Genomic DNA, 12,602 nt, shown 5'->3' on the forward strand with positions numbered 1-12,602 from the left:
TGTGTACTTCCTTGTTCGACTTCCTTGGATACGAAGCTGTGCAGGCTCAGGTACCCAACGCTGCACTTGGCAGTGGGTGACAAAACTATTCCTGCTTGTTCCACGTGTGTTTTAGACCCTATCTCACCCCCAGGATCACATCTCTTGGCTCTGCCACTGACTTCTAACTTGGAACTGGAAGGGAACATTGTGTTTTAAAGACTTCTGAGAATTCTGCAAAAAGCCAGAACATTTGATTTCACATGCCATAACTTTAATTATAACTGCAAACCTTAATTATAACTGCAAAGCAAAAGGCTTATAATCAGTAATCTTTTATTTATTTATTAACAGTATTTTTATGTTTATTTTTAAGAGAGAGACAGAGTGTGAGTGGGGGAGGGGGAGAGAGAGGCAGACACAGAATCTGAAGTAGGCTGAAGGCTCTGAGCTATCAGCACAGAGCCCGATGTAGGGCTTGAACCCACAAACTGCAAGATCATGGGCTGAGCTGAAGTTGGATGCCCAGCTGACTGAGCCACCCAGGTGCTCCAGTAATCTTCTTTGAAAATTGACAAGGTCATTTCCCCCAAATAACCACTGAAAACTATGCTATTTCTGTGGCCTATTAAAATAAAACCTATTGCTGAACTTTGAAAACCCGAATTAAGGTTATTGGTTTTGTAAGAGCTTAAAAGCTTCTGTGACCCATTTGAAGCTTCTATGAAGAACACCCAGGCCAGGAGGAAACCCAGGTGAGCCAGTATTTTTTCCCCAGGTAACCAGCTGTGATGTGTGTTAAGTGCACTGCCTCTTATCATATTTGTAGGTTCCAAAGTGCACAGCAACATTACGGTGGAACCCTGGTTCTTCACCATTCACAAAATACCAGCTGGTGGTCACTAATATGAAGTGGATTCAGCAAACAAGAGTGTCATATTTAACCAGGGTAGTCTGGAGAAGGTGGGAAAGACACAAAAGAACTGCTACTGCCCCTGGGAAAGTTTGTTAAATAACCAGTCTGAAAGACTGATGGAAGGAAAGCATCAACAGCTAGGCTGTGATTATCCTTTCGGGCCTCTTGAGAAAAGATCTGACCTCCATGATCTCACCGTCGTGGGATGGAGCCTCACGTTGGGCTCTGTGCTGACAGTGCGGAGCCTGCTTGGGATTCTCTCTCTGCCCCTCCCCTGCTTTTTCTCTCTCTGTCTCAAAATAAATAAATAAACATTAAAAAAAAATTACCGAAAAATGACTTGACTTCATATCAAACTTCCTACAATTCTAAAAGGTGATGAGGGTCCTTTAATGAAGTCATTACTCATTACTAACCCAAGAATGAATGTTTTATGCCTGCTACACCTGTACAGGATTGTTCATTACATGAAAAAATAAGACCTAGTCACTGTTTCAGGTGCAACATGACTAGCAGGGAATTTAAGCTGAGAGACTCTGAACGTGGCAACGTCCTTGTGCTGATGTGACCCACACACACATCAATCCCTTGCCAACCATATGACCAAAATGCATTCCTTGTGGTAACTGAGGAGGAACATTGGAAGCTGGATCTGAGTGTCTGAGGCCTCTACGATGCTACTGCTGCACTTTGTGTTATGTAACCTTCTAAGTGAAGTCAGAATGAGGTAAACCAGCAGCGTCTTTTGAGTTTGACTGATAACCTGAGCCTCAAACTTACTATTGTGGTCTTGCAAATGGCAAATGCTTTGCCTGTAAAAATAGCAATTTCTAGGTCTGGCTAACATGAAGCATACTTTTCCCTGCCTCCAAGGAAGGCTGACAGTTAGCTTTTACTATCTTTGAGTCTTTGAAATCTTCCCTGCAATTCCATCTTTCCCATCCTGGCAATAAGCAATAATCCTAGACATCTTGTGTCAGTCTACGCCACACTATGGCCCTGTTGAACTGAGAGCTCTCCAGAAGTTTTCAGATTAAAAAACAAACAAACAAACAAACAAACAAACAAACAGCTAGTTAAAAAAAGTGGCATAGGTAGCAACAGTTTCAACCCTGGTGGAAATCTGTAACACTTTATCCTGGAGTTACAGAATCAGTTGACAAACATAATGGTATCTTTCCACACAAATTTCTTAAAAAAAAAAAAAATGGGCACAGGCAATACAAGATAAAATTTGCTACATAAGCATATTACCTCTTTTGTAAACAAAAAGAAATGTGATGACTGAAAGTAAGGCATTTGGCGCGCCTGGGAGGCTCAGTCAGTTGAGCGTCTGACTTCAGCTCAGGTCATGATCTCACTGTGAGTTTGAGCCCTGCCTCAGGCTCTATCTATGCTGACAGGTCAGAACCTGGAGCCTGCTTCGGATTTTGTCTCCCTCTCTCTGCCCCTCCCCCACTCACACTCTGTGTTTGTCTCTCTATCTCTCAAAAATAAAATTAACATTAAAGAAAGTAAGGCATTTAAGGGCATCCAAGGAGCCACAGGGGTGACTTGTATACAACTGTGATTTTACTATTGGTATTTATACAATCTTGGGAAATAACCTTCTATTATACAATGTCTTGTTTTTCAGTTTTATGTCTCAAAAGGGAAGGAATACATGCATGTTGAAGTTTACATATCTGTAACTTATAAAAATATATCAAAACTTAACTTCCACAAAATACCATTTTATTTTAATGAATTAATTACCAGCTAGTAGGTCTGCCGATGCTGATGAACTAGAAGCAGCCTGAGGTGCAGGTTGGGGTTCAGAAGCACTACTTCCAAATGCATCTACCCATTATCCATTGTGCAGCAAAAAAGTAAAAGAGTGTAAACAGTAAGTACAGTAAGTAAATTAAGTGTTTATCAGAGAAATGCATAGACATGACACTTTGTGTGGTGAACCCGTCACCTTCGGATATATGAAATGACTGAGTCAACTGAATTATGTTCTGACCATGCTCTGAGTTTATTCTCTCAAAAAAGAGTCCGAGCATATTTCAGATTAATACCTCTTTGTAAGAGTAAGACAATTCTTCTTTTCCATTTAAAGAAAAAAACCTCTGGACTGAATCCTGTCATCTCTTAAAATAGGATCAAGGTTTTAAAAATTTTACCCAGAGGTAATACAATAGAACTTTCCCATTTAGAACTCCATTAAACTTAGCAAAAAAAAAAAAAAAAAAAAAAAAAAAAAAAAAAAAAAAAAAAAAAAGAACAAACTTAATTTGAGCAGCAGCAGCAGCCCAACTTGTACCTTTATACCACAGTTCAGTGTTTATTTGCCACAAGTTTTGAGCTCCTGAATGTCAGAGACTGTGACACCATTGTACCCCTCATGGCTCATACCATGATGCTTCGGCATTCAGTGGGGAAGGTACTCGGTGTGGTTTAACTTACTAAAAATGGCATTTTAGCCTGTGGGGCACACACATTTGTGGACATTCATGAAGAAATCACTTCAAATCTGTACTTTTCCCTGAAATTTAATGCTAAAATAAGATTTTAAATCCATCATCCAACTGAGTAGCTTAAGAGTTAATTCAGTGCATCTCCCTGCCTTCAGATAATACACAAAGTAACGGAAGAATATATTTAAATCAGTGAAACATCTTCTGGTTCTCTGGCAGGATTTAAAACATTAAGCTCAACATAAATAAACCCTACAGAATAATGTATGGCTCTCCAGCTTATGTTTTCAGTTTGGACTGGTTTATTTGTTTTCAGTTCCAAATTATCTAGTTAATATTTACATTGCTTTTTTTTTTTTTAAGAACTTAGAAATGTTGATTTAGCCAATAGATCAGGATCACCAATGAAGAACAGTAGAAGGAAATTCCAACCAGCTGATTCTACATTAGGAGGAACAAAAAGTGAAAAACACAAAGACTTCAAATGAAGAAACGATCGGTTTCATTAGGCCATGCATTGGAAATTATGGTGAGCTGATGAGAATGAAGATGACGATGGCAAAGAAATGGAAAAGGTCTTAAAACCGTAAGCTTACACAGCTGAGAGATGGAAATAACTTCACGTAGTCAAAAGAAAAAATTGATGGGATATAATGAAGCGGAAGATCTAAAAACTATTCTGGGGGGGGGAAGACTCTTCACGTGTTGAAGGAGGAGAGATACGCACCCCCAAAAAGATCTATCACGCCCGAAGAGTCCACCTTTGCTGGAGAGGCAGTGGTTGCAGGAGACGGTGCGGCAAATGCATCCACTGCGGTGAAGCACACAACAGGGAAAAGGGTATGTCATCCAGGGGAAAATAAAACCACGAGCCTTGACAGATGGCTTCTCAGGATTTCATGTTTAACAGCAGGCAGTAAGACTGCAGACCATTTTAACAGTTGAGAAGAAGCAAATGGATTTAAAAATACATACTTTCCAGAAGAAAATAACATTTGACTCCTGAAACTCAGAGATTTTAACATGGGGGGGGGGGGGAGATAAAAGCTGTGTCTTTTCACCAGCATTAGATTTGAAATCAGTAACCTCATCAGTTGGTGATGAGCCAAAATGAGATTTCTTTCTTTCAGGCGAATTCTGAGTTTAAAAGAACTCAAGACGAACCTGCATGTTTTCGTATCCGCCTCTGCACACACATAACCCCCAGCAGACATCTCAGAAGGCTTGGCCTTGGCAAAAGCACTCACCAGATAAGAGGTCAGCAGTGAGAGAACTCTCAGGCACAGGAGAGGCCCCTTGTGGTGGAGAGGAGAAAGCATCTTCCAAAAGTGAAACAAACCAAAACCAAGCAGAGGTAAGTAGAAAGCTGAAATCAAAGTTAAATATCTAACAAATGCATTATCACAGGTGAGCACAGAGAGTTCAATCAAGAAAACATCTGGGAGAACTAATATATAAAAAAAAAAAGGGAGGGGAAGTTGCTTTAGATGTTTACCTGTACCAAACAGGTCTATGCTAGGAGCAGCATCTGGCTTAGGCGCCGCAGCGACTTCAGGAGGAGACTCAAACAAATCTAAGACCAAGAACACACATGTCTTTACTCAACTCGACAAAGCAGTCCGACACAGCATCACATTTCCGGTTCTGAGTGCGCACGTGGGACAATTCCGAAATAAGCAGCAAACGGTTTCTAGAAAAGCATGTACTTTACACGGTAGTCATGCAGTAACGGTTGTGTGTGCAGGGTATCTCAAGTTATCAGAATTCAATCCACCAGGTGAAGAAAGTTCAACAACAACAAAGAATTACCACCAAAGATATCTAGAGCAGGAGGAGCGGCGGTGGTGGCGGCGGAGGTGGTGGCGGCGGAGGCGGCGGTGGCGGAGGCGGAGGCGGTAGTGGCGGCAGCGGCAGCTGCGACAGCGGGAGCAGGAGAAGGAGCAGTGGCGGGAACCGGAGGGGCTGTGCTAGCTGTAGGGGTAACTACAGGAACACTGGTCTCAGGTGGCTTCATTGCAAAGAGGTCCAGCTCGGGCGCAGCCTCTGCGCTACCTTCGGACGGGGCAAAGGGGTCTTTTGGAAAGGAAAGTGGAGACACATACAGCATCGGTAAGGAGAGAGACAAGAGAGAGGCATCACAACTAGGGTGAGAGACACCTGACACAGATATCCACACACTAGCTAGGCACTGGGCTGCGTGGATTGCATTACTGGCACTACTAGCCTATTAGCAAGGGTCAGTGGTTTGGACGTTTCTCTAAAGAAAAAAAAAAAAAACTTAGTGGGTAACACAGTTAAGAAACCGGAACACTTCAAAGTACTGTTAAGATTAGCCTCCAGTCTAGGATCAGAGATTTTTCTTCAAACCCTCAAACTGGGCAATTTGGTAGCTTTGAAAACTCATTAAAACATGCCTATATATTAGAACTCAGTGTTAGAAAGGAGTACAGTATAGCGTTGGAGGACAAAAACATTAAGAGAGCATACTTGCACTGACAAAAATTGTCAATCTTGAGAAATTGTCAATTTTGATTAAGTATGCACTTGATCGTCTTAATGTTTTAAGTGCCAGCACTATCTATTCCGTTGTGAATGATACTTGCTACTCGGAAGAGATTAAAGTTAGAAAAACATGGCCACATCTAACTATGGGAGTTTCACATGAGGACAGAGAAACAACAGACTTGCTCATGACTTTCAACCCACCATTTCCTGAACATGCATCGAGCGCTGCCGCTACGGGGGTTGGGGTAGCTGGTGCGGCGGCCCCTTCGGATGCTGCAGGGGCCTCCCCAGGAGAAGCTGCAAAGGCATCTTGGGTGCAGTTTTTAAAACAACAGAAATTAAAAGGAATAAAAAGAGAAGAAAATATAGTAAAAGAACCAAGTTAAATTGCGAAAAAGGCTCCCTTATACAACATGAATTTCTTAAAATGCATTTTTACGGCCCATGCGCTGCTGGCAGTCACAAAACAATGATTCTTTGCACTCCTTCATGTTAGTCACATGCAAAGGATACAGTGTTCATACTGCTGAGGCTTATTAGGATCCATCAGGCCACAGGATTCTCATTGTATAAGGGCTCTGAGAAGCATGTTTTATGTATCATTAGAAATTAATGGATGTGAAAATTAAAACACAAAAATAACTTTATTATGTAACTTAGGATCTTGTTAATCTTTCATGTCTAGGTAATACTTATTCACTATGTTACTAAGATGTCTCCGACTGGTGGTTTCTACCAAACATAGATGTTTTCCTTAATGCCCATAAAATTAAACATATGATGGAAATGTAAACAAATAATTCTAGTGAAAAAAAATATTTTATGGTCTAGTACAGGAAAAATTACACTGTTAACATGAAAAGTTTACTAAGTACTCATAAAAGTTAGGTCTTTGTTATCCTTGAAAAGCATTTTCAGATACAAGCAAGGATTTAAGGAAATAGAAAACAAAACTAGGGGATGACACCATACTGCCTTTATTTCAACTTAAGTTTATTGATGTTTTCAGATATTGTATTGCTCTCATTATTTGGAAAATGATCTAGTTTCAACATACTAAAAATACGGTTTCATTTAAGACTACAAGCATATTACTATTTAGAGCAGAAAATTCATTAACAAACAGGTAGCCCCAATTTATAAATATATAAATGGCTGATGTGTACAAATGGCACCCAATGTATTTCTGCCAGTAAACCATGTTAGTTTGGTAAAAAACAAACAAAAAAACCCAGAGTTTTCAAAGAAATTCTATAATTTGAAAGTACAACAGAATAAGCCAACATAAATATGATTTGCTTAGAAGAAACTCCTTGAAAGTGGGGACCAACACCCATCTAGAATCGGCCACTTACCTGCTAGACTTCTCATCCTAAAATACTGCCTTCCACAATATCTACAAGTGTCCCCAAGAACACTGTTCCTCTGGCCATTAAAAAGAAATTGTCAGATATGCTTGTGAACTACTACACAGTATCTTCCCTTTCTTGGAGATTTACATAGTCAAGGCACTTGATTCTGAGTTTAACGGAGCATGTTCCAAACTGATCTGAGTATGAAACAGACTTTCCTGTTTTCCTTTCCTGAGGCCCAGCATTAAGTGGAACAACAAACATGAAATTAGACACTTGGGTTAAAAGTTATAAAAACACAAATATCCTTAGAAGACATAATGAGACAATCACTCACTCATATCTTACAGGTTTATTTGGTTTGCTTACTTCCCTCAGCTACACAAGGGAATATGTTTTCTGAGCAGAGGTCAGTCAGGGGAGAGGCCAAATAATACTGGAGTGTGGATAGGCCAGTCTTGCTTCCCCAGAAGCCATGCTAAGGGTGCTGTGATAGAGAGCGCTTAGAGCAATATGAAAACCTAAAGAGCTGGGGCAGAACACAAGAAAGTATAGGAGGAAGTAGGCAGGGCTGAGAGTATTTTGCCATGGGTCAGGTCAGTTTTTCTTTTTATTTCTATAAATAGAAGTGAGGATAATAATACTAAAACTAGTAGAAACAGTGATAGCTGTCCCTAGTGAGTGTTCATGTGCCACTGTGTAAATGTTTTATGACATTATTAAATTTAATTCCTATAACTATCTCATGATGTAGATTCTATTATCTTTACTCTGTAGATAAGAGAATGGAAGCTTGGAAAGTCTGAGTGACTTGACCAAGGTCACACAGCAGGCAAATGGTAGAGTCAGCATCTGGCTATAAAATGACAGAGGCTTTGTGTTAACCACTATGCCGCACTGTTATGAACCATGCCACATTCTACTATTTCGTGTTTGTCCGATGGAATAAACACCAGTTATGTCAGTGTTGGGGACGGGGGTCAAATAAATATCTACGGGCTTCCCTCCGCAGTTACCACTTACGTGTAAGCAGGTGAAACACGTATTTGTAACCATGTCCTCAAAAGAGGTTTTTCCTCCCTGCCAGCAAGATGTGTATCTCCTTTAAATGCTTCTCCTGTTACTGAAAATTAAAGATTATAAACTCATCTATTCTCATCAGAAGTTCTCTTAAAGATAGGAGCCCAGCTGCCCCAGGTTCCGTTGGTTGTCTTCCCAGGCCAGAAGGCAGAGATGTGCACGAGTAAGACTGCAGCCCCAGCCACTGCCTGAGTTAACACCAGCCCCAGCCCGACTGTAGCCAGGAAGGAGACCATGAATGAGAACTGTCCAGCAGAGCTCAGTTGGCCCTCAAGCTGTGAGAGGTAATAGAATTTTTTGTTGTTGTTGTAAATAAATTAAACTTGTTTTACTACCTAGTTTTCTTTCATTATCAAAGGCAGTATTAACCTTCCAGTTTTGAAAATTCAAGCTCTTTCTAATCAAGTTCTCTTTCCCTTGTTACCCATTTGCAGTTCATTTTTACATACTGGCTATTTTCAACCCGTGCTATTTCCTGGAAATGCATGTTCCTGCTGTTCTATAATTATGGACCCAGTCCAGGCCTTCCCCAGCAAAACAGTCTCCCAGCCACTGCTACGGACCAGTCTTTTTTTTCCCCTCTAGCAATCTAGGAAGAATTTTCTCTCAAACTTTTTATCATGTGACTACCTTTCTAAAAATTTCTTATAGCTATCATTTTCCCAGCTTGAATTCTCCCCATCTTCTCCAGTCCCATGAGCCATCTTTAAATCGCTTACTTGGACAGGGGTTTTAATCACTGTCAACAACCTGAAAGTCACCATTCCAGTCTTCCCCAAAGGTCCCAGGTTATGACTCTTACACAAAATCTAGATTCAAGTGCTTATATTTAAGTACTTAGTACTTAGTTTGTTAACCAACTTGCACAAATGAGAGCAGGCTTGTGAGGGAAGTTCTCTGGTTTTCCAGCCACTTGGTTTCATGCTCACAGACTACATGCTCCTGAAAGCTTGCTCCCAAACTGACACAGGTGACTGAAAGTGTACCCTGGTGAATGTGTAGAGGAATTAGTATCAATTAGCATTTGAGTGCTCAGGAAAAAAAAAAAAAAAACCCTGTGTTGTCACAAACAATATGCTGCTGTTGGCAAAGTATCCATAAGTGAAAAATAGAATATTTTAGAGAAGTCTGTCTTTTATTTTTATCAACATCTGTAAATTTTACTAATTTTTAAAAATACAATACTATCTTGTAGTCTTGTTCTGTATGATCACAGAAAGCACTTTTTCCCCCTTAAAAGTTCACTTTAAAAAATAAAGTGTGGGGCGCTTGGTGGCTCAGTCAGTTAAGCGTCTGACTTCAGGTCATGATCTCACAGTGAGTTCGAGCCCTGCGTGAGGCTCCGTGTTGACAGCTCAGAGCCTGGAGCCTGTTTCAGATTCTGTGTCTCCCTCTCTCTCTGCCCCTGCCCCACTCACACTCTGTTTCTGTCTCTCAAAGATGAATAAATGTTAAAAAATTAAAAAAAAAATAAAGTGTTTAGTAAATATAATTTTCTGAAAATGTTTTTAATGACTTACATTGAAATAACTAAAATGTTATGTGGGGTATCAATGTGAATATTTAAAAATATCAGACATTTTCCATTTTTCAAATTTATTATGAGTGCATAGAAATAACCAATGTTTTAATATTTAATATTCATGAAATTAAACAATTAACTACTTCCCAGAAATAAATCTCTTTAACTTATTTCTAAAGACATCTACTTAATACCGGGGCGCCTGGGTGGCTCAGTTGGTTGAGTGCCCGACTTTGTCTCGGGTCATGATCTCCCGGTTCGTGAGTTCGAGCCCCATGTCAGACTCTGTGCTGACAAGCTCAGAGCCTGGAGCCTGCTTCAGATTCTATGTCTCCCTCTTTCCCTGCCTCTAACCCACTCACATTCTGTCTCTCTCTCCAAAATAAATAAACATTAACAAACTTAAAAAAAAAAAAGACATCTACTTAATACTGCTGTATGCGCTAGATAAAACCTCAAAAGTGCATTTTTTTAATTTTTTTTATTTAAAAAAATTTTTTTTTTCAACGTTTATTTTTATTTTTGGGACAGAGAGAGACAGAGCATGAACGGGGGAGGGGCAGAGAGAGGGAGACACAGAATCGGAAACAGGCTCCAGGCTCTGAGCCATTAGCCCAGAGCCCGACGCGGGGCTTGAACTCACGGACCGCGAGATCGTGACCTGGCTGAAGTCGGACGCTTAACCGACTGTGCCACCCAGGCGCCCCTCAAAAGTGCATGTTTTAAAATCATGTAAACAAAATATCTGGTGCCCTTATTGTATTTAAGAGTTCTACCACTTGCCCATTTTAGTGACACAAAATAAGAAAAAAAATGGCCACACAACATGGCCCATCTCTAGATGATTCGTTATAAATCAATAAAGAATATGAAAGAAATTAGGGAATATCACTGAAAACTGTGCAATCGTGACACCTGTAGACTCCTGGCCATAAAGGTAGAGATTTAACAGCTAAGAGGTCAGGAGATAGTTTATGGAGCTATCCAGATCAGTAAAAATAATTATGATGAGATTTACAGATGTACTCACTTTACCTACAGCCAGATGACTAGAAAGGATATTGGGAAAATCACAAGGAGAGCCCCATTCTTTGGGATTAAGTTACATGACTTTCTGCAGTATTAGTCTTTTAAACTGGTGTTTCAGGATAGAAAGAACCATGAAAATATTTACAAATATACAGGTCTTTCTGATTGACGAATGTAGAAAAATCAGCCATAAATGATCAACACAAACAGCATAATGGCACAAAGACTATTTCAAGGAACTATATCAGGCTTTACTATTCTAGAGAGCCACGGAGGAAGCAAGATGGAGTTGACTGTTTTCTTAAAGGCACTTAAGTTCCTTACAATTGGATTGAAAAATAAAAATCTAAACAGCTAAAGGTGTAGAAATATTTAAGCAAAAAATAGTTATCTGTCCTGTTCATATGTTCCTTGAAGTGTTTCTGAAAAGATGAGCGTATGAGAAACCACCCGTACCCAATACTAATAATGGGGAGGGGGGAAGGGGGTGTGTGAAGAAGTTCGTTTTACAAATTTAAGCTGAAAATTTAATTTTTGGTCTCAAAGTTATAGAGGCATAACTGAAAAACTAACTTTCGCTAGTGGTTGACTACTTTCAATAAAATATGCAAGAGCCTGCAAACCTCCTTCCCCCACTTTAAAAAAAGGTTTCTCCTGCAACAGGAATGGCCGCGCTGCAAGCAGCGGCAACTTCCTTGTGTGAAACAATGGCAATGGTGCTGTGTCCACCGGAGCGCTCCTGTCCGAGACAGTGCTGGCAAGCCTCAGAGACTGGGGCATGGCGGGTGGCACAGCGGGACAGGCCAGTAAGTGTATGTTCCCAGGGGAATGTATTAACTCCACGAGAGCCTGCCAAATCTGTCCCGCTGTCCGCATCACTTGCTTCCTCCAATTTCTTTGCCATATTCTCAAAATGCCCCGGGAAAGATGTTATACAGTAACAAAGAAACACAAAACTATGATGAATATAACACTATTCGATGCATGTATTTGATATGAGCACTTCTCCAGGTGTGGACATTAGCACCGCTCAGATGAGAATATGTAAACACACTGGCTTCGGTCGGTTCATAAGGGCCAGGCATATTATACCGCCAGAGTCTAGGATACCTGACGCAAGCTCACAGCTGTGAGTCAACTCTGTCAGAATTTACATTTGAACATAAAGTGTATTTTCAGATGATCATTTCAAACTCTAACCTAAACCTGTTTTCAATCAGCATGTGAGCATTGTATCAAATGATCTCTCAAATTTCCAAGGCCAAAGATGATCCAACTCTTTGCTTGTACAGAACAAGCTTACAGTTACTAAATGGGCGTATCCCCAAACTTTCTTCAGAGACCTCCAAATCTGAACTACTCTTGGATGACTTTTTTTCCAAATCTTAAAAAATAACTTAAGCCAGAACTTCCCCTTCCATATTCTGCAAATATGATTCGTTCAGCTAGTTTGAAGGTGGTCAAGAAGCCAAACCTAAATGTGATAGAGAAGCCTGGCACCACTCTCACATAGATGCTGCAGGGCAGGGACATACATGGGACAAGGGTTCTAACAGCGATTTAAATCCCGACGTTTAAAAACTGGAAACATCACACTGGCCTAAAGCATTGCAATCTTTGCTCTAAAGCTACTAAAATTAAGTGAAGATGAAATTGATAAAGTTAGTGTTGATAAATATATATGAAGAAATATTTAAAAAGTAAACACTCTGACATGTTTTCCTATCACGTGAACATTTTTAAGCACCTCAACTCTAAGG

At 40.2% G+C, this 12,602-nt stretch overlaps 1 protein-coding gene and 1 long non-coding RNA gene across 16 annotated transcripts in view; one reads left to right on the forward strand and one right to left on the reverse strand.

Moving 5' to 3' along the window:
• The window catches only part of SNAP91 (synaptosome associated protein 91), a 149,722-nt gene that overhangs the window by 33,901 nt on the left and 103,219 nt on the right, over positions 1-12,602 (reverse strand). For 6 of the 15 annotated variants that reach the window (XM_047859643.1, XM_047859654.1, XM_047859638.1 and 3 more), the window contains 6 exons: positions 6,061-6,168; positions 5,164-5,427; positions 4,850-4,927; positions 4,602-4,673; positions 4,082-4,165; positions 2,651-2,734 (listed from right to left, as the gene is read on the reverse strand). The exons of 1 other annotated variant lie outside the window; for it this stretch is intronic. In XM_047859643.1, the coding sequence (XP_047715599.1) occupies positions 2,651-2,734; positions 4,082-4,165; positions 4,602-4,673; positions 4,850-4,927; positions 5,164-5,427; positions 6,061-6,168 (690 nt within the window). The remainder of the gene's footprint in view (positions 1-2,650; positions 2,735-4,081; positions 4,166-4,601; positions 4,674-4,849; positions 4,928-5,163; positions 5,428-6,060; positions 6,169-12,602) is intronic. 8 more of the 15 variants (XM_047859645.1, XM_047859644.1, XM_047859648.1 and 5 more) reach the window with 8 other exon arrangements.
• Positions 5,378-9,508, forward strand: LOC125166030 (uncharacterized). Its single transcript, XR_007152318.1, has 3 exons — positions 5,378-5,463; positions 8,431-8,575; positions 8,726-9,508. It is a non-coding gene; the product is annotated as an uncharacterized LOC125166030 (long non-coding RNA).

This window comes from Prionailurus viverrinus, chromosome B2, assembly GCF_022837055.1.
Source record: "Prionailurus viverrinus isolate Anna chromosome B2, UM_Priviv_1.0, whole genome shotgun sequence".
In the NCBI taxonomy this organism is placed as follows: Eukaryota; Metazoa; Chordata; class Mammalia; order Carnivora; family Felidae; genus Prionailurus; species Prionailurus viverrinus.